Source organism: Marasmius oreades, chromosome 1 (assembly GCF_018924745.1).
Source record: "Marasmius oreades isolate 03SP1 chromosome 1, whole genome shotgun sequence".
Lineage (NCBI taxonomy): Eukaryota > Fungi > Basidiomycota > Agaricomycetes > Agaricales > Marasmiaceae > Marasmius > Marasmius oreades.
This window is the reverse complement of record NC_057323.1, coordinates 714,330-735,022: the sequence shown is the minus strand read 5'-3', so window position 1 is coordinate 735,022 and position 20,693 is coordinate 714,330. Positions and strand designations below refer to the sequence as shown.

The 20,693-nt window shown below is 46.0% G+C and overlaps 7 protein-coding genes across 7 annotated transcripts; 3 read left to right on the top strand and 4 right to left on the bottom strand.

Moving 5' to 3' along the window:
* Positions 1-91: 91 nt before the first annotated feature.
* Positions 92-1,430, top strand: E1B28_000174 (uncharacterized protein). Its single transcript, XM_043145976.1, has 4 exons — positions 92-256; positions 315-601; positions 667-948; positions 1,011-1,430. Exons 1-4 carry the CDS (start codon positions 130-132, stop codon positions 1,338-1,340), a joined length of 1,026 nt encoding a protein of 341 aa, XP_043014676.1. The 5' UTR covers positions 92-129; the 3' UTR covers positions 1,341-1,430.
* Positions 1,431-2,474: 1,044 nt separating this feature from the next.
* E1B28_000173 (uncharacterized protein) lies at positions 2,475-5,140 on the bottom strand (the record flags this gene model as incomplete). Its single annotated transcript, XM_043145975.1, has 13 exons — positions 2,475-2,528; positions 2,585-2,687; positions 2,741-2,851; positions 2,902-3,190; positions 3,298-3,337; positions 3,387-3,493; positions 3,546-3,604; positions 3,660-3,718; positions 3,774-3,851; positions 3,919-4,077; positions 4,134-4,788; positions 4,842-4,981; positions 5,036-5,140. The coding sequence occupies 13 exons, from the start codon at positions 5,138-5,140 to the stop codon at positions 2,475-2,477; spliced, it is 1,959 nt and encodes a 652-aa protein (XP_043014675.1).
* Positions 5,141-5,430: 290 nt separating this feature from the next.
* Positions 5,431-5,985, bottom strand: E1B28_000172 (uncharacterized protein; the record flags this gene model as incomplete). The annotated part of the gene is made up of 3 exons (XM_043145974.1): positions 5,431-5,511; positions 5,570-5,741; positions 5,798-5,985. The coding sequence occupies 3 exons, from the start codon at positions 5,983-5,985 to the stop codon at positions 5,431-5,433; spliced, it is 441 nt and encodes a 146-aa protein (XP_043014674.1).
* Positions 5,986-6,099: 114 nt separating this feature from the next.
* E1B28_000171 (uncharacterized protein) lies at positions 6,100-8,378 on the bottom strand (the record flags this gene model as incomplete). Its single annotated transcript, XM_043145973.1, has 2 exons — positions 6,100-6,432; positions 6,486-8,378. 2 exons carry the CDS (start codon positions 8,376-8,378, stop codon positions 6,100-6,102), a joined length of 2,226 nt encoding a protein of 741 aa, XP_043014673.1.
* A 9,171-nt stretch (positions 8,379-17,549) lies between these two features.
* Positions 17,550-18,287, bottom strand: E1B28_000170 (uncharacterized protein; the record flags this gene model as incomplete). Its single annotated transcript, XM_043145972.1, has 2 exons — positions 17,550-18,062; positions 18,117-18,287. The coding sequence occupies 2 exons, from the start codon at positions 18,285-18,287 to the stop codon at positions 17,550-17,552; spliced, it is 684 nt and encodes a 227-aa protein (XP_043014672.1).
* Positions 18,288-18,462: 175 nt separating this feature from the next.
* E1B28_000169 (uncharacterized protein) lies at positions 18,463-19,004 on the top strand (the record flags this gene model as incomplete). Its single annotated transcript, XM_043145971.1, has 2 exons — positions 18,463-18,680; positions 18,739-19,004. Exons 1-2 carry the CDS (start codon positions 18,554-18,556, stop codon positions 19,002-19,004), a joined length of 393 nt encoding a protein of 130 aa, XP_043014671.1. The 5' UTR covers positions 18,463-18,553.
* Positions 19,005-19,314: 310 nt separating this feature from the next.
* On the top strand, positions 19,315-19,763 carry E1B28_000168 (uncharacterized protein; the record flags this gene model as incomplete). Its single annotated transcript, XM_043145970.1, has 2 exons — positions 19,315-19,374; positions 19,437-19,763. 2 exons carry the CDS (start codon positions 19,315-19,317, stop codon positions 19,761-19,763), a joined length of 387 nt encoding a protein of 128 aa, XP_043014670.1.
* Positions 19,764-20,693: the final 930 nt, after the last annotated feature.

Genomic DNA, 20,693 nt, shown 5'->3' with positions numbered 1-20,693 from the left:
GAATATTGATTTATAGGAGTCGTGAGAAATCGTGGTGCTCCTCGCGGTTTCTTGTCCAATCCGTGGGAAGTCGGCATATAAACTGACTCGCCACAGAGCTTAGCGCGTTCTTGTTTCACTACCACCACCATGAGCGAAGTTCAAGTTCACTACGACGAATCCAGAAGCCATATTCTCTCCGAAAAAGCATTGAAAGAAGAATGGGACACGTTTATCTTCTACACGCAGCTCATCCTGCCCGGTAACCTCTTTGTTGGTAACCGGCTTTACAACAGTTTATTACCGAAAGACCCGCTCATCTTCATAACATATAGGTCTCAACACTGCGGGATATGGTCTGAAGCGCTCAGACGTTGCAAGATGGCTCAGTATCTTGGCCACTAGTACTCCTTCGAGTCCACCAGACATTTTCTCTTGCGACATTCAACCTGCGGGGATCTTACAATACTTGCCTACCAATATAGCAGAAACATCCGTCAATTGGACTACGCCAGCAAACTGGACACCGGGAAACTATGCATTCAAATACCTTCGTTTGTGTGATGATTACCTTTACAACTACCCTGCCAGGGAAGTCGTTCATTGGTTTGTCGGCGACAAGGTGTGTGGTGTTTGATGATTCCTAATCACACTACTAAACGATGAGCTTCGATGTGGATTATGTAGACGCTGACCCCGAAGGGCATCGCACCTTCCTTCGCGATCAAACACAAAGATTCTAGTCTCGAAACAAGTCTGATTTACATCCTTCCCCATGCCGGCTGGTTCGTCGACCGTGACCCTGATAGCGATGGTTCCTCGGAGGAGGAGGAGGAGACCAATCGGCCAAAAAGGATCAAACAACGGTCTCCTTATTCTGGATGGAGAAGCGATCCAGCGAACGCGATCATATTACCGTCCGCATTGATAGATGACTTCCATTTGAACAATTTTGGATATGATATCGAGGTTCGTACTACTGTTGATTTCAAACTCTTAGTAGATCGATCTGGATGCATATCACCACACAGGTCAATCGCTTCATCGCTTTTCGAGGTATATCGCCTTCGTCGGAAGCTCTTCTCCCAGACTGTGAACTAAAGGCGACGACGACACCCGGAAATATAGACTGGGCGTACATTGGACAGCACTTCAGGGTATGCTTAAGGGTGCATTGCCACTATGGCGATATTTGTGCTGAACTCGGTTGGAGTAAAATTGCGGCGAGAGCCCAGAAGTGGGATAGAGATGGGATCCCAGATTCGGATCACGATGTTATGGACGTCGCTATCCGTCAGTGGAACCTCCAGACTGCTGCCTACCTTAGTCTCCATTACTCTGAGGACTCCGACTCGGAGTAGCTAGTGTTTCTTCCTGCAACAGGGTACCGCAAGAATGTGTAGCTTAGAGACTGTAGAGTATTTTGTTGCTCGAAAAAAGCCATGTGGCCACAGATCTGTTGAGTAGGAGAGCTGAGTAGTGCTAAACATTAAAAAAATAAGGGTCAAGAAGAGATGCGGGGATAACCGTCACGACTCGAATTAACCTTCGCAAAGCCTCCGGAAGCGGCGGCAGCAGCAACTAGTGGCATACATTCTAACGGGAAAGCAGAATCACTGTTTGAAGGGCATAGGCCTGGTCGGAAGGGACCCCAGGCACACCTTGTTTTCATCCGAATATCTCTATAGAACCACAATAAACAAATCGAGCATGGGTCCTAGTATTTCCTTGATTCAATCGAGTCAGTTCGGCTGAACGTTCCCAGCTTTTGAGTCACATCAACGTAGTAAGTTGGACAGACAAGCGCCTATCAATGGCATGTTTGTCGTGTGATTCAGCGCAAGCAGTTTGAAGCAGTGTTGCAGGCACCAGATAGATAGATTACACGGCGTGGTCCCCTAATCGGAACTGCCGGAGCTACCAACGCAACCTAAGAGCAAGCTCGACTCTCAAAGGGGAGTGTCTAGGAGTCGTGGGAAATCGTGATGCTCGTTACGGTTCTTGTCCGGTCCGTGAGAAGGTTGGAACTGATATGAAGCAGACAAGAAGGCTCACGAGGAAGCCGTACGAAACGGAGGGGTACGTTCATAATTACTCCGAACTGCCGGCGAGTACTGACTCCCAACGAGAAATCAGCTGATACTCAGTGATATCTACTGATAGCTACTGATATACTTGAAAAATATCATTAGATATCAACATGTATCATTAGATGAGAAATATAGTGATATACATTGATACTAGATGATTCGAGAACCCAGCGAGACCTTGCATCAATTAATATCACTGGGAACCAGTTAGTATCATTGGATATCAACGGAATATGATTTTATTTGATACTAATCACTACGAACCCGATACTAGTCGATACTATTCACATACCAGTTGATACCATTACTACTCCCTATACTCCCACCTTTCACCCCGGTATTGCTGTAGCCCACACTTCGTCACCTCAAACACGTTGCTCAGTCCCAAATTCCTTGCTACCCAAATCAAGTTGCCTGGCGGTTCTTTCCGAGCTTATCATCCACGCGAGCCTGGTATACCTAAGAACTATGTTAGAAAAGGCGAGTTGAGGGAGAAAAAGAAACTGAAAACGTACCATCACCCTCTCTTTATCTTGTGACATTGTCTTCCACTCTTTTTCGAACTCTTTCATCGTGCCATGTGGATTTTGAATCTTCCAATCGACGGCGTACTCCCACCTATTAACCCCTTTAGCACGCAAAATGGATCAAGAGGTAAAATAAATACATACTTGGGACAAACATGCTTCGGGATCGCCCAAGAACCTCGGTTTCGCTTTCTTGGTGCTGCCTTTGTTGTTATGACTGCGGTTGAACTTGAGGTAACCTGTCGCTCCGTTACCCTAGTGTACTCATATCAGTATATGTACAGAGGCAAAATAATCGGACGTACTGGTCAATTGCAGCGAGAAGGCGCTTCACCTTCTGTTCCAGTAACGATTCCGCGACTTTCCGGTCCCGTACCAGGTGCTCCATGAGCTTGACAAGCCCCATGAGCCCATACTTGCCACGTAGAACAAGCGGGCAAACTTGCGAGATGTCTGCTGGAATTAGACGGGTCAGCTGCGAATCCCATCCACTTTCCCAAACAAGTCCGTCTTCTGGACAGTCCGCAGTGAGAGTTGCCGGATCTACGCTGTACCCGCCAAGAAGACCGGTCTTCGTTCCCAACGGTACGGTACCTGGGAGGCTATCAACCGCATTCTTCAAAGTCTGGATGATGGTGAACGTGGCAGCCTGTCAAGGGTACTGAGGATGGCGGTACATTCTTAGTGGTAAGACGGTGTACTTGCCTGGGCGGTTGGGGTAGAAGATGTAGGTCCAGGTCCCTAAGGTAGCGGGTGAGGTACGGATGTCGAATGGGTCAAGGGTACATACCATTGAGGGTGTGCGCTCATTTGGTGCTGGGCCTGGCACCGAGGCACTTGGCTGATTGACTACTGGACTGGCTGGCGTCGACGTTGATGCGGTATTTTCATCTGGCTCTGTAATGTGTTCAGTCCGAAGATAAGACATCAAAAAACGATATTAACGTACGCGAGTGACCGGTTATCTTGTCTTCCAACGACTGAACGTCAATGTGGATCGCTGCCAAGCTAGGAATTCGGAATGAGCATCTTGACCCCACTGATACACCTAAATATTGCGCACAGGGGGTCGCATTGATTCGACGAGTTTAACTGGGAATTTTTAACTTGAGGTAGTACGCGCTGATACCAGAAGAAAAAGCGTCAGTTCAGTGAATTTGGTGAGTTGACGACGTACTGCTTTTCCCTTCCTGGCGTTGGAGGTGGGATTGGTAACTTTAGGGGGGATAATGACTTGAGTTGCTGGAGGTGCTCGCTATGATATAGAAAGAAACGTAAGTGAAGAATCATGCCAGCACGTAGACCAGAAACCCGGGTCTTACCTCTGTTGCGGATACATCGGATACGTCGGACAGGGTAGCGGGCATCGTGGCTGCTGGGAGATCTGCACTTCCAGCGCACAGGGTAGCGGCAGTTGCGGGCATCGTGGCTTCTGGGAGACCTGAATCTGATGCAGGTCCGGCGGTGGATTGATATTTGTCCTTGATGACGGGGGAAGGGGAATCAGTATCATCCAGCTGAGTGAAAATTGCCTTACCGTCACCGAAGATTTTGTTTTCTTCGGGGGAGAAGGTTTATCCAACCTTTTCAAACGAGCCTTGAGCCAACTATGATAGTTTCTTTTCCAGATCTCTTCCACCTTCCATCGACGTGAGCACAGCTGTAGAAAGGGATGTTTCTCTTCGAGTACATCCCGAAACTCGTCACGTAGCTCTGCCCCTGCAGAGGACCAGTTTGCTGGCGGTTTCGCAAGGTCAATTCGTTGATTCCATATAGCCCGCGCATCGTCATAAACCATTATCTTTGTATTCAAATCCACAACCTTGCCATTCTCATTTTCGAGGTATGCCGGTACACCATCCCGCTTGCTCTTTCCGTTCTTCTTTCCCCCATGCTTCTTTCTTCTCTTCTGAGGTACGCCTTGTTTGTTGTTGTCAGAATCCGAATGAGCTTCGCTTTCTGAACTGCTGCCATCATCTGAGATGTCCGAAAGGTTACTAGAGTCGGTGACTTTGATAATGGCTAGTTGCGAGGTGTTGTTTGGTGTGCGATCCCAGTGCTTGACAAGAGGATAATCTGATTGCTTGAGAGGTATCTTGAGTCTTGCCGAAGGCTGTGAGGCAGCGAACGAAGAGGAAGAGCCTGGCAGTAAAGGAGAGCTTGATGACAGTGCATATTTGAGGAGTTGTGTTCTAAAATGTAATGTAAGTAGCCTATATGCACGCAAAATTCAACATATACGCACTGAAGAGTATCTATTCTCTCTCGAAGTTCGTGGTTTTCCTTCTCAAGCTGCAGAAACACGGTATTTCCAGATGCGCGAAGTTGCTGTTCAGTAATTGACTGTATAAGGAAGGCTTGATTTTGCATAGTTTTGAGAAAGTTCTATGAAGAGACGGAATTAAGAGAGTAATTAATCTGAAAATAACGAAAATATACCATGTTGAATTGCTGTGAGTGTAGAGATTCGTTCCCCATGTCAGAGAATGGACTTGAAAGAATATCTTGACCCTGATGATACAGCTGAGAATGGAAAGAGTTCATAGTCGTAAATCAAGCATGAGCCAGAGAAACCCAGGGAGAAGCAGAACAGTGATGGTGGTAGAAACAAGGCCGCGGACGCGTCCCCCACGTTGTTCAGTGGAGGTAAATATGTCGAGTACAAGTTTTCGATATGAAATCAGTATGAATAATATTTCTACAATGTTTCTACAACATGAATCAAAGCGAGAGACAATACAGAGACTGAAAGCAAACATTAACAACAGTTTGAGATGGAAGCGACCAAAAGGTAAAACAGTTCGAGACGGAAGTGACCAAAAGGTAAAACAAAGTTATATCCCAAGCTGTTTCATGCGTTCTCTGTATTCCTTCAGGGTCTCATCACGAGAATCAAAGTCGTAGGGGCCTTTCACCTAATTGACAACAATTGTGAGATGTGATAACATAACCACAAAAAAATTCAAGACATACCTTCTTCAATGGAAAACGGTTGATCCAGTACAATCCACGGTGGCTGCGAGACCGTTTGACAATATACTTGATGCTCTTGACCCACTCAGTGTCGTCGGACTCATCACCGGTTGGCTCAGTCAACGTTTGACGAGAAGTTCTTGAACCTGCACGCAACAATTCAAGTTCATTTCTAGAATATCAATAACATCAGTAAGCATTTCAGAAAAGACCTTCCTGGACACATACTCTTGCTCACGACACTTGTTTTTCAACGCCAAGTATGCTTCGTTTTCAGCAGATGTAAGTATGTCTTCATCAGCCTGTTTGAGAATGGTTGACATCACGGATATCATTCCCTGGTTTCCGATATGTCCAGCCACAGTAGCCACGAGCGAGTACAGTTTTGAGAAATCTTTAGTTTGAGGATCCGCCATGGTAGTTGAGAGCAGAACTATGTGAGTGGTTCCAAATAAGGAAATGACGCACTCAAATTCATCTAAGTTCGCAAAGCCGACTCTTATTCTATTCAATACATATCATGTACTATACTATTCTACTGATTGTTCCTCCGAGTCATTGACTGTATTTTGTGCGTGCGAAGGACTCAGCTTCTCAAGTACAAAAAATTCCAACCCATCCCATTCAACTCCACGCCGTTGGAATGGAATCATTCCGACTACAGAATCTATCCATTTGGTATCAATGATCTGGGCACCCTTGTCTCGCTTGCAAACTTGCAGTGTATGGTCTGACACCTGGAGGAGAGCTGGATTTGGATCCGAGTAAACGTGAACAGCTGCTAAGGTATATCGTGTATCGCCATTCTCGACGAGGAAGAAATAGGCCACCTCTGCAAATCGGTACCCACCATTGAAGGCAAACTATTGATACCAGACGTAAGTAAGAGGCTCGATAGGCAAGAAAAATTAATTACCTTGATGTTCCGTGCTCGACGTACTTCATTGTCAGGTCGCTTCCCTTCTTGCCATAATGACCTTGCAATCTGTCCATTTGGCAAGCGCAGGCGAGCGAACCGAGAGACAGTAAGTCCAACTTTTAAATTACCAGTCTGCCATTTCTGCAGGTGAGCAAAGTTACAGAATGCCTTCAGAATGTCTGAGTCCATGTCGTGAAGCTCTTGAGGGCAGAGTAAAGTGTATCCGTTGCCGACATCAAGGTGATTTCGGGGTAGTTTGAGAGTAGGGTCATCTGGGAATAAATTCGGGGCCATCGCGTGAAGGGCATTGACCCGAGCCCGCTCAATAATTCTCTGGCTAACATTTTCATACGGGTTTGAGTGTAATCGCAGTTCCTGAACAAGGTTTCCGATTGTACATTCCATTGTATACTGAGAGAGTTCCAGGAGTGAGCCAAGCCGAAGTAGTTCAGGAACAAGATGGGTGAGAGCGTGAACACAGGGTCGTACAAAGTGAAGTCGTTTCATGTCCCGATTCATGTAAAGGAGTTCGAATTCTACAACCCACTGCAGAAATGCTTGATGTACATCAACAAGATCTTGACGTCGTATACGGCGTCTGTGAAGCACCCGAGTTGCAAAGACAAGCTTGCAAAAATGTCCGTAAAAGGGTTCCGGAAGGAGACCATAAAGCAAAGCTGGGCAGAGTCCAAAAACGTAAACCAAGTACTCCACAATCTTGTATCCACTATTAATCTTCTCGGCTGGATTCCTTGGTGTTCGGGCCTCCAAGCATACCGGAATATACTTTCGAGCATCACCAACCTGTTGACCGTGAGCTTGCCAGACAGCTTTATCGAAGAGAACTGCAAAGGGCCAAGATCCAGGGTGATCATCAGCAGCGTGATCCATCGCGCCTCGCCAAGAGGACGACAGCAATTGAACAAGGTTATAGAAAAGATGCATGACATCAGCTGGCAACGATCTGGGTGCTGGAATGGCTTTGGGAAGAGAGGATACGATTGAACGTCGGCAAATACCAGTCTCCTTTCGACGCTTTCGGTACTCGCGTGTTGTTTTGGAGGACAAGACATAATGAACCTGATCGTCGTACTCTTTTGCAGTTCGAGTCCGAATGGTGTTGACATCTATATTGTCATGACGAGATCCTATCGGTAGATTGTCGCCATGTGGCCGGAGCATTGCTGGATAATACATCCCTACTCCAGGTTTGTGTCTGCCAGGCATTAGACACATGAGTCGACAACCGTTGCGACCGTGGTGACCGACCGAACCACTCAGCTCCGCCATCCCTACGGTATCTGCCATGCCAAAGGCAAACCATGGATGGGAGACAAATGGCATGCGCGTTTCGGCATTCCAGATCCGGATCCCAGAGCTTTGACAGGCAGATAGATGAGCAAAGGTTGGAAAAAGAAACGAGTCGTAGTCTTTAGGTGCATTAGGGCCACCAATAGTGAAAAGAGGGAGTACATGTTCCTTCTTGTGCCGGATCTCCCCTGGAAAATTGAGGATGGTTGCAATACCGAACCACGTATCGGAGTCCTTATCACGATACAGCTGAGCACCGTCCATTGAGATGGCAATCAACATGTCGTCCTCTTTGAGCTGCCCTGAAGCGACCAAATCCAAGTACTCGGAGCCACAATAGATGTCGTCAAACAGTTTGACGCCTCCACTTGCACGTTCAGCCAGCAGTGTTTCGGTACGAGCAAGTCTTTCTCGTATCTTGGCAACAGATTCGGGATGTCTCCACAAGGCTTGAAGCTGAGGACCGAGTGGTAGAGTCGTGAAGTGACGGCGAGGAACTAGGGAACCAGCAGCCTTGTATCGCGCCTCACCGCAGTAACCGCACTCCTCGAGTCCAGAATATGGCCCAGTGAATGCCATGCACGAGTTAACGCACATGTCGAATTGCAAAGGCAAAACCCCTGTGAACGTACGTAGCCGAGTTTGTACTTGCTCGAAAGAGAGCATCTTGCTGTCAGGAAACCGTTCCAGCACGATGTGGTAGTGATCCCTGGCCTTCTCGTGGATTCCGCTTGACGATGAGTCTCTGCTCCCTTTCTAATTTCTTGATCTTTTTCTTTACTTCGTTCTCTATATTAATAAAATCATACTTATCTTTTATTTTCGAAAGCAGATGCAATTTTATTACGGCGTGTTCACACTTACTGTCCTACCTTTCAAATTCTTAAATATGGTGAGATTCTCTTCGTTCGTTTTCCTTTTCCTTCATCCTCTTTCCGTCCGCTCCTGCGAGTCCTAGCCCAACTTGTGGTTAAATAGCCAAGCGCCGCGTTGAGACCTAGCCCACCTCAAAGCGTAGTCTAAGTCAGCGTTGACGAGGATTGATAGGGATTGGATTTCGATTGATTAGATTCTCGCTATCTATTATCTTATCACGGAAAGAAGTAGATTAGCCATATAAGTCTTTTTTTTATTGCTCTTCTTTTATTCACACGCACGGCTTTAGTACGATACATAAAATCTGTCAACGTTGTACCGAGGAAGAGAATTCCTTTCTTCCCCTCCCACTCTGAGCCCCACTGAGCTGAGCGATATTTTCGAGCCTTCTCCTCCCGAGCCTTCTCCAACAATTCCGAGCTGATTCGCATCTTCGAGCCTACTCATTTTCCATCAACAGACCGCATCTCCGGAATCTCCTTACATCAATTGACTTCTGCGGCGTCGCTCTTCGTTTACTTCTTCTTACCTACAAACGGGACTTCTTCTCTACGCTACCGATACCCGTCAGACTTCCGACCAATAGCCTCGCATTTATTTTACAAGCAGTCTGCTTTATCCTGCCGCAGTGGAGCCCACCGCGAGGGACTTGGTTTTCCGCGTTTTCTGACGAACACACTTCCTCATCATGTCTACTTCACAACACCGCCAAAACCCGTGGAATCCCGAATCCGATTCCGAAAATCCGATGTCCCGTGACACCAGTCTAGGCTCTCAGGTACAGCTTATCAGTCCGATGCCAACGCCCGGCGCTACCAATGCTCCGTACTTCTCCGGTACACGTGCTACCGTGTTCCTCGAGACGTTGAAACGCATGTGCGACGGAGCCGGACTTAAAGAAAATGAAGCCGTCGATCAGATCTACTTTTATTCTTCCGTTACCGTACAAGACACTATCAGGTATAATTCCGCTTTTAATATTGACCTTCTCGACAAGACTTGGGAGAGGGCCAAGAAGGTTTTGCTCCGACTTTACGGTTCTTCTGATTTAGCTCCAGCGGTTACTATCCTTGACCTTCAGAACTTTTGCAAGAAACAAAACGCCAAGTCTCCTTTCGTTACTCGGACGTCTATCGAACACTATTATCAAGCATTCGAGAGACTTAGCGGCGTTCTCCTTTGTAATTCTACGATCACTGATGCTGATTCCCGTTATTATTTTATCGCAGGTCTTCCTCAGGCTCAACGGCAATGGTTAGAAACGCAACTTAAAGATGACCAGAAGACTCGAGAGAATGCGCCGAGTATTGACGATGTACTCGACATTTTGTATACTCGATTCGACCCGAAGAGTCTCTTCTATGACCCATGGAAGGCGAATTCAGATCCTGATCCGAATCGCATTCGTTTCGACGACGAAGGTGAGCGTAAAGTTAAACCTAATACTGATACATCGAAGACAGGTACTAGAACGACTGGACAAGGCGTACCAGCCGCCTCGATAGACGATCTTGCTGCGCAAATGGAGGCTTTGAAGTTGAGCCAAGCACAGGTGTTGTCGTTCCTATCTTCTACTCCTAATAATCCCGTACCTCAAAACCCATCTTCCGATTCTAATAGATGGCCAAATTCGAATATTTATGACACGAAGCGATGTTTTATCTGCGGAAAAGAAGGACCTCAACTAGATCACAAGCTTCACCCTTCACATTGTCCTGAGACGAAAGCTTTAATATCCGAAGGTCTGGTCAAATGGGATGAAACTCAGCTCAAGTATATTCTAGACAACGGCAAAGACTTACCAAAGGTCGCAAGAACTCAACATGGAGGCGTAGCCGCATTCATTTGGGAACACCCATCTATCGCTAAGTCTGATTCTTCTTCGGCAGCTGACAAACATCGACAAGTTAGATTCCAGCGAGATATACCACCACACCAGTCAACATCCCGAACTAGTACTCTTGATCTTTACATTGGCGGACGCCCCGCTTTCGAGAATTCGGTTTTTGCTTCTTCTACTCTTGAATATGATGCTAATCCCGCTACTAGGTCCGGAAAAGATACAAGTACTCGATACGACCCTATGGCTAGACCCGAATTACCTACATCGAAAGCGAAGGAACGAGCCGAACCAGCTAAACCTCTCCGCGGTCCTGGCATACCTGGTCCTTCAAACGAACGTCCTCCTCAGCAACAACCGAAACCAAAGGACAAGTCCATTGCTATACCTACGCCGCCTAATCCGATCAATCGTAGGGATGGGTGGAAGGAGTCAGTTCCTTCGAAATCAAAAGAGCAAAAGGATATCAAGATGAACGAACCAAAAGCAGATAAGCCGTCGTATCATTTTACTTCTGATATTCAACAAAAATCTGATCCAAAAGCGGTTTTTGATCATCTTATGTCGCAGATGGTATCCCTCCCTATTGTGCAGATTATCGGTATTAGCCCCAGCCTACAGAAGATGTTTTCAGAAGCTACGAAATCACGTCGAGAATACAACGTGAAATCAGCTGAGTATTTTGATTCACATTCTTTTCAATCTGTCTATTCTTCAGAAGACGTCAATTGTTCTGAGGACGTGATTACTATGCGTCTTACCGAAAGAGATGAACGCAATGATACATACCGAGTTGAAGACTTGGTCGTTGATGTTCATGATGCTAAACGGATACGGGAATTTGTCGCTCGCGCCTCCACTGCATTGATGAAGGAGCCGTCGAAGAAGTTCTTCGCTATGGTTACAGGAGCATTGGATATACAAATCAACGGACATACTTTTTCGGCTATGATTGATACTGGATCGGAGCTTAATGTTGCATCTATAGATCTTCCGGATCGTGCATCGCTCGCCACCGACTTCGAAGGTATGAATTGGAGTCTAAAAGGAATACACGGACGTCCCGAACAACTTCAAGGAGTCGTAATCGATGCGCCTATACAACTAGGACGTCATGATTTTCCTCACCATATTTTCATCTCTCACCAACGAATGGAAAAGCAAGATATCATTCTCGGACAACCATTCCTAACGACTTACGTGGCTCGTATTCAATACCACCAGTCGGGATTGGTCAATTTGATGCTATGGAAGAGTCCCGAGGAAGGTAAACGCGCTACGCTAACTATTAACTTGACACAGGCAGATGATCCTCGCAACAAGTCAACTATCGGATGCCCACGCCACTCTCAATCAGCCCGAGTAGATGAGTACGATTCCGACGATCAAAATTTCTAATGCTGGAGCCGCAACCACAGATCTTCCAAGCGTCTCCAGCAGTGGTAGGAAGATCGATGTTAGCCTTGTTGGGCGACGCTAAGTACTCTGAATTTGATTTCCTTTTTGATGTTGCTCTTCCGTCTCAATATGATTCGTTACTTTATCATTCTATTAATGCTACGAGTGATTTTTCGATCCCTTTTGACTCATATGATACCTCTCCATGGATACGGCGTGCTCTCGCTGAATCATTTAATGTTTTTACAGGAAAAATTGCACCTCCGCCTCCCAAAAAGTACAAGACCGTTGATCGTAAACATCGACCAGTACCGACGTATTTCCCTAATCCCGCAGCTCAAGAGTTCAAGTCCATACCTCCACCCGATATTCTGCAACTCCCGACGCATCCTCCTCCTTGGGAAACTCTGATTTTCGGTTCACGAGTTACTCGAGAACGATGGGAGAGTATTCTCGCAAAAATAGACGTCAAGTCTTTTTCAAAGCAAGAGATTGACTTACTCGCTTGGGTAGTCGTTAAAAGGGAGCATGCTTTCGCTTTTGAATTCCACGAAAAAGGGTTCTTTTCACGAGAATTTTATCCAGACTACGAGATCCCGACTATAGAACATACGCCATGGCAACTTCCGCCGATTCCAATACCAGTTGCTATACGAGAAGAAGTACGCAAAGAAGTCCTTCTTCAAGAGAAGGCCGGACGATTCGAACCTACAACTTCAAGTTACCGTTCACCGTTATTTGCTGTCAAGAAGAAATCCGGTTTGCGTCTCGTCATTAACCTCGAGAAACTGAACTCTGTCACTATACAGGATGCTTCTTTACCTCCCAACGTACATGAATTCGCTGAAGACCATCTAGGATACGCTGTTTATGGTTTATTTGACTTATTTTCCGGATTCGACGCTCGCTACGTTCATGTCCGATCTAGACCACTACAAGCATTCACTTCGCCGGCTGGAGCTAAACAACAGTGTACGCTCGTTCAAGGTTTCACCAATTCAGTACAAGAATTCCAAAGATGCGTAGAACATTCTCTTTCTAACGTTTCCGATATTGCTAAGAACTATCTAGATGATTGTACTCTCAAAGGACCCACTTCTCGATACAACGACGAGCCTATTCCCACCAATGTTCAGATCCGGCGATTCATGTTCGAGTATACGGAGAACCTCGCTCTCCTTCTAGGCGCTCTCATCAATGCTGGTATCACCGCGTCTGGTACCAAAGTCGTTTTAGCTGCATTCAAGCTCGAAATCGTGGGCTCGATCGTCTCACTCGAAGGATGGATTCTCAAGCCCAGCTTAGTCAAGAAGATTCTCAATTGGAGAACGCCTGAAAGCGTTACGGAAGTACGACAATTCCTTGGAGTAGCAGGTGTAGGTCGACGATGGATAAAAGGCTACGCTATGATAGCTAAGCCCCTTACGATTCTATTGCATAAGTCCGATGATCCTGCTGAATCTTTTGTTTTTACAGACGAAGCCGAAGACGCCATGAACGTTCTCATAGAACGAATCACTAATGCTCCAGTACTCATCAAGATAGACTATCAAGTAGCTATCAAGGTTCCCAGACGTAACCGCAAGAACGACGAAGGACTTATTGTAGTAGGAGTAGACTCATCATGGAAAGGTGCGGGATGGGCTGTTTACCAGATTCGTGATGGCAAGAAGCATCCGGCTATCTTTGGATCTTGTACGTTCAACGAACGAGAGCAAAATTATGGTCAACCGAAGACAGAAGTTTACGGGATCTTTCGGGCATTGAAAGAGTTGCGATTCAGACTTTGGGGAGTTCATTTTCGACTTGATCATGACGCTAAGTCCCTCGTTCAAATGCTTAAACAACCCGATGATGTCCCTAATGCTCCTGTTCTCCGATGGGTATCATGGATCAAGTTATTCGATTTTGAACTACACCACGTTCCGGCGGAATCTCACAAAGTTGAAGATGCATTATCCCGACGAACTCCTCATCCGGATGATCAGGACAAAATGGAAACACCAGAAGCTATCGACGAATTCATAGAAAGTTTTCTCAATGCAAGTGTCACTGCCGAATATGATGGAGATGATTATTACGCCGCTAAGTCTTCCTTTCCATTGAATGTTCCAACTATCTCTTTCGAAGAGGCTATTCTTGATGATTTGATCGCTTCCTCATCACACAATTTCCGATTGTCCGTCCCGGACGAACCTTTTCTTTCAGATGTTTACAAAATCAGAACTTCATCCTATCCGATAACTGACAGTTTCTTACTAGGGAACGAGATACTTAGCTTGGAATATCGGGAATATGAGACTTACGCTCAAGAGTTTACCTTCAACGTTCACGTAGGACACAAGTTTGGATTAATCGATCGGGACGGGCCAGAATTTTGGTCGCAGATAAGGTGTTTCCTGGAAGACGGAACTTATCCAGCTGAGTGTAGAACTTATAAATCCCGCATTTCGTTTGAAAAGAAAGCCCGTAGATTCTTCCTTCATGATAACCGTCTTTGGCACCACAAAAATCGGAAACGAAATCGATTACCTTTGCTAGTTATTGAAGACCCCGACAAACGCGAGCAACTCATCGCTCAGTCCCACAATCATATCGGACATAAAGGTAGGGACATTACTTTCAAATTACTTACTGAACGTTTTTATTGGCCCAATTTACACGATTCCATCTCCTTTTTCATCCGTTCCTGTATCGAATGTCAACGTTTCATTCGCGATCTCCCCCTCATTCCGTATAACGTGTCTTGGCAAGCTCCATTACTCCGACATTTCAATTTAGATTGCATCCACATGCCCCCGGGAAAAGGTGGTTTCAATTATATAGTCCAAGCTCTCGAACCCACGATTTTATGGTACGAAGCTCAAGCCCTCAAGGAACTCAAAGCCCGAGCAATCGCAAAGTTTATTTATCAAGAACTCATTTGCCGATTTGCGTGTATTCCGAAGATTTCAGTAGATGGCGGATCGGAATTCAAAGGTGAAGTCGAATATCTACTACGTACTCAATACAATTGTACTGTGATTATTTCTACAGCGTATCATCCGGAAGGCAATGCGACCATTGAACGTGCTCATCAGCCGCTATTAGACGCGATTTTCAAGTGTTGCGGAGATGCTAAAGGATCATGGCCGACGTTTCTACATGCAGCTCTCTTTGCGTCACGAGTTACTGTCTCTCGTGCTACTGGATATTCGCCGTACTATCTGCTATACGGTGTGCACCCCGTCTTCTCTTTCGATATCACTGAATCCACTTGGCAGACCCTGGATTGGGATCGAGTTCGAACACACGAGGATTTACTAGCTATTCGGATACTACAGCTTCAGCGACGATCGCCAGATTGGGAACAAGCGAATCAAGAAATAGTACGGACAAGACAGAAGTCCATCGATCAGATGCAACGGACACGAGGCTCGCACTTCGACTTCCACGATTACGAACCCGGAATGTACGTCTGGCTACGGGAATCGCACCTGGACAACCTGAAAGGCGCAAAAGGGAAATGGACCTATGCTGGACCATATGTAATTCACGAGAAAACGGAAAATGGAGCCTACGTTTTAAAAGAGCTAAGTGGAGCTATTCTTAAAGGTCCCGTAAACGCGCAACGATTACGCCTATTCTTTTTCAGGCCGAATAACCAGACGCTTCGTACTGCGATCCCCGGAATTCGACAGACTCTTACCATGCGAGCAAATATCCCTCAATTCTCGAAATCTGTGGCCTTAACTACCGACTGTCAAGCCCGCACTTTATCCTCGACGTCTTCTCGTCATTACTCATTCGTTTTGCTTCCTTGAGATTCTTTTCGCTTCGTACTCTCTTCCAAAATTTTACCTTTTAAACTTTCGATTGGTCTTTCAGTAACCGTTCCTTCCCTCCTTTTACTTCCATGACTACCTCTGTACCCTGTTACTTCTGCAATTCCCCTATTGCTCACGCTTTTACTGCTTGTCCGGCTAGACCTTCACCCAGATCCTCCCTTCCTACCAACTCATTCAATCTCCCTCCACTCTGCGACTATACGTTCCTCTCCAGAAATTTGGTATCGTTGATGCGCCCCGATTATTCCTCTCTCGATCGATTCGCCATTCACTTTCCGATTCCCGGTCCTTTCGAACTAAAGCCCATATATTCTGTTAAATTTCTTGGTCTCAATCATTTCACATACGACGCCGATTCCTGTCCACTCAATGAGTTCGCTGATGGTCTTTCTTATACTGAACAGAACCTTATATCCTGGTGCGAAAGCGGGAGTTATCCGGACTTCGTCGGATTTCCTTACCACGGCGATGCTAAGCTTCCATTTTCTTTTCCTTATGTTTATCGTGACATTCAAGCTAAATCAGTTCTTTTTGATACAGATACTCCCTTTCTCCCTATAACGAAAACCGTCTATCGCCGCGACTGCTACCTTACGTGGTCCGAGATTGTTGAATACATTCGACTCAAAGCCGTTCCCCTCCGCTATGTGTATTATCGAACTCCTACTATGTCCGAGGATTCTTTTGCGACCCTATGTTCCGAATTCGACATTCTTGAAGACAGTCTTTTCCACTTACCAACCGGTATTGAAGTTTGTCGTTACGGCGCAGCGGCTACATTCAAAGACGCCGCCGAAATCATTTACTATGAACCTGATATGAGAGACTGTTGGGAAGATTTTTCGCCGAAAGAGTTGTGGGATCTCGTAGAAAAGAAGACTAAAAAATGGTTTGCTGATGGAATCGTATTCGCCGAGTATTACTTGCGTTTCCCGCCACGCTCGTTGACTGAAGAGATGGACGCTATCGCTACTCTTGGAGAGTCCGAGGACGAACTCTAAAATTTGCGCCACTGTGGTAGTGATCCCTGGCCTTCTCGTGGATTCCGCTTGACGATGAGTCTCTGCTCCCTTTCTAATTTCTTGATCTTTTTCTTTACTTCGTTCTCTATATTAATAAAATCATACTTATCTTTTATTTTCGAAAGCAGATGCAATTTTATTACGGCGTGTTCACGCTTACTGTCCTACCTTTCAAATTCTTAAATATGGTGAGATTCTCTTCGTTCGTTTTCCTTTTCCTTCATCCTCTTTCCGTCCGCTCCTGCGAGTCCTAGCCCAACTTGTGGTTAAATAGCCAAGCGCCGCGTTGAGACCTAGCCCACCTCAAAGCGTAGTCTAAGTCAGCGTTGACGAGGATTGATAGGGATTGGATTTCGATTGATTAGATTCTCGCTATCTATTATCTTATCACGGAAAGAAGTAGATTAGCCATATAAGTCTTTTTTTTATTGCTCTTCTTTTATTCACACGCACGGCTTTAGTACGATACATAAAATCTGTCAACGTTGTACCGAGGAAGAGAATTCCTTTCTTCCCCTCCCACTCTGAGCCCCACTGAGCTGAGCGATATTTTCGAGCCTTCTCCTCCCGAGCCTTCTCCAACAATTCCGAGCTGATTCGCATCTTCGAGCCTACTCATTTTCCATCAACAGACCGCATCTCCGGAATCTCCTTACATCAATTGACTTCTGCGGCGTCGCTCTTCGTTTACTTCTTCTTACCTACAAACGGGACTTCTTCTCTACGCTACCGATACCCGTCAGACTTCCGACCAATAGCCTCGCATTTATTTTACAAGCAGTCTGCTTTATCCTGCCGCAACGAACTGGCGGACTGCTTTGTATGCATTTTCGGAACAGTGGGCTGAGAGGGAGAGATAACACTGGAAGGAGAATTTAATATCAGGGTCGTCAGTAGCCCAAATGCCTTCGGGTGGGTCTACAAAGCAGTCAAATTCAGTATCATTCCATTGCTCCCTCTCGGCTTCGAAGTCGTAGGACCGGATCTGTTCCAGCAGTTCTTCGTGCATCAAGAGGTCGTCTAATGTAATCGACGTTGCCGGGACCGTCTCTTCTCCATCGAGGTTGAAATCATCGGTAGGTTCTACATGCTCCTCCTCAACGTTGTGTCCGAAATCTTCAGAAGGAAAGGTGTAGTTGTCGAAAAAATCTTCAAGAGGTTCAGTCGGGCAACGGCCATTTTCAAATGTAGGATTGTTGTTGTTGTTGTCGAGCCCACCAGCTGAAGCGCCTTCAGTTTCAACGTTGTGCACGGCAGTACTGGAACCTGCGTCAGCTTCGCCGTTTGCAAGATTATTCGACTATACTTCTGTGTTAGCCCATATACAAACAACTGATGAAACAATTACACGCACCTGAGTCTTTCGTCGCCTTCGAAACTCTGGCGGCTCTCCACCCTCTCCACAGGCTTGCTCTTTAAGGGCACGTTGATGTCGATACCAACTTGATAATGGAATATTGCGACCTTCTGGCGGAGCTTGGCAATACTTCTGGCAGTAACATGTTCTGGTTTCATTGGACGGCATCGTAGTGGAGAGTAAAACACTGGCATTGGGACTATGTACTTTGTAGTGCTAAGTCGTTGGATGTAAGAACGGAACGAAAATTAAATCACAGCCACGAAAAGAAGACCCGCGGCATCAAAATCGGCGACTAAATCATTCCGTATCAGTTGATATCAGGTCTATCACCTGATATCACTCTATATCGGCGAAAATCAGCTCATTTCTCATTGGGACTGACTCGCCACTGCCAAGCTGCAGAAGCGCATTTTGGATTCACTACCACCATCATGAGCGAAGTTCAAGTTCACTACGACGAATCCAGAAGTCATATTCTCTCCGAAAAGGCATGGAAAGGAGGCTGGGATACATTTATCTTCTACAGACAACTCATGCTGCCCGGTAACCTCTTCGTTGGTAACCCACCTTTTACAACAGTTCAACAGCGAATGACCCGCTCATTTTTATCGTATAGGTCTCAACACCGCGGAATATGGTCTGAACCGCTTAGACGTTGCAAGATGGCTCAGTATTTTGGCCACTAGTACTCCTTCGAACCCACCAGACATTTTCTCTTGCGACGTTCAACCTGCGGGGATCTTACAATACTTACCTACCAATATAGCAGAAAAACCCGTCAGTTGGACTACACCAGCAAACTGGACACCGGGAAATTATGCATTCAAATACCTTCGTTTGAGTGATGATTATCTTACACCCGCCCTCCCTTGCGAGTCGTAGACTGGTTATGCGATGACGACTCCGAGGTGCGTGGTGTATGGTGACTCTTAATCACACTACTAAACGACGGGCATCGATGTGGATTATGTAGACGCTGACCCCGAAGGGCGTGGCACCTTCCTTTTCAATCAAACACAAAGATTCCAATCTCAACACAAGTCTGATTTACATCCTCCCCAACGCCGGCTGGTTCATTGACGGCATCAATGATAGTTCCTCAGAGGAGGCAACCGGTCGACTGAAAAAGATCGAACCACGGTCTCCTTACTATGGAACTTCTGGATGGAGAAGCGATCCAGCGAACGCGATCATGTTACCGACTGCATTGGTAGATGACTTCCATTTGAACAATTTTGGATATGACCTCGAGGTTCGTACTACTGTTGATTTCAAACTCTTAGTAGATCCATCTGAATACATATTGCCACGCAGGTTAATCGCTTCATCACTTTCCGAGGTATATCACCTTCGTCGGAAGCACTTCTCCAGGACTGTGAACTGAAGGCGACGACACCCGGGAATACAGACTGGGCATACATTGCGCGGCACTTCAGGGTATGCTTAAGGGTACATTGCCACTATGGCGATATTTGTGCTGAACTCGGCTGGCGCGAAATTGCGGCGAGAGCCGAGAAGTGGGATGAAGATGGGATTCCAGATTCAGATCGCGATGTTATGGACGTCGCTATCCGTCAATGGAACCTCCAGACTGCCGCCCACCTCAGTCTCCGTTACTCCGAGGACTCAGACTCGGAGTAGCTAGTGTTTTTCCCTACAACAGGGTAATACATGAATGTGTAACGTGTAACTTACAGACTGTAAAGTACATTGTTACTCGAATAAAGTCATAGGGTCACAGATCTGGTTTTCTACTTTACAGCTCGGGATGCAACTTCTTTTGTCGGCGGTGAAAGTGGACCATGATCGAAAAAGTCGCAAGTGTTGGGCTTAGTTCGGACTTACCCGTAGCATACACGTGGCTTCTTATCATACTGTTCTGTTCTCCTCAGCCTTTTCTCTCATCATGGTCGGCTGAGGAGGTACGTTATCTCACATATCGCTTGCTATCATGACTTACGGTACATCTACTAGATGTACTGTAAGTCGGGACAACTATAGTATAGTTGTCACTGTCGTGTGTTTATCGTAGGGTATCTCGGCTTATCAGCAAGCACTAAAAAAACCGTCAATAGTAGAATCAATTTCATTCTGTTCCGTTGCATTCCATGGCTTTCAGTTGAATCTCTCCCGTTGAATGACGAAGAGTGTTTGAGATGAGAGCCGGGCTAAACAAAAAAAAAAGGCGTTGAGAAGAGATCACGGATAGCCTCGTCACGACTCGGATTAGCCTCCACAAAGCCGCCGGAAGCACCAGCAACCAGTGTTTCATTGACTCTCGGCGAAAGGACCCCAGCCTATACACTCCTTCGTTTCATCTAAAGGTCTCTAAAGAAGGTCTCTCACTAGAAAAAATAAAGACATTTTCACATACTTTTCCCACAGTTTTCTAGCGCCAAAAACTCTGACTGTTAGCCAACTTTATGGGACAGGGAAATAGTGATGAAACTGTAATTTTGGATATAATTTTCTGGGTCCAAAAATTTTACAAAAACTCGGAATTTTGGAGGGAATTTTGCCTTCCCAAAAGTCTCTGAAAAGACCAGCTTTTAGGTAAATTATAGATGCTGC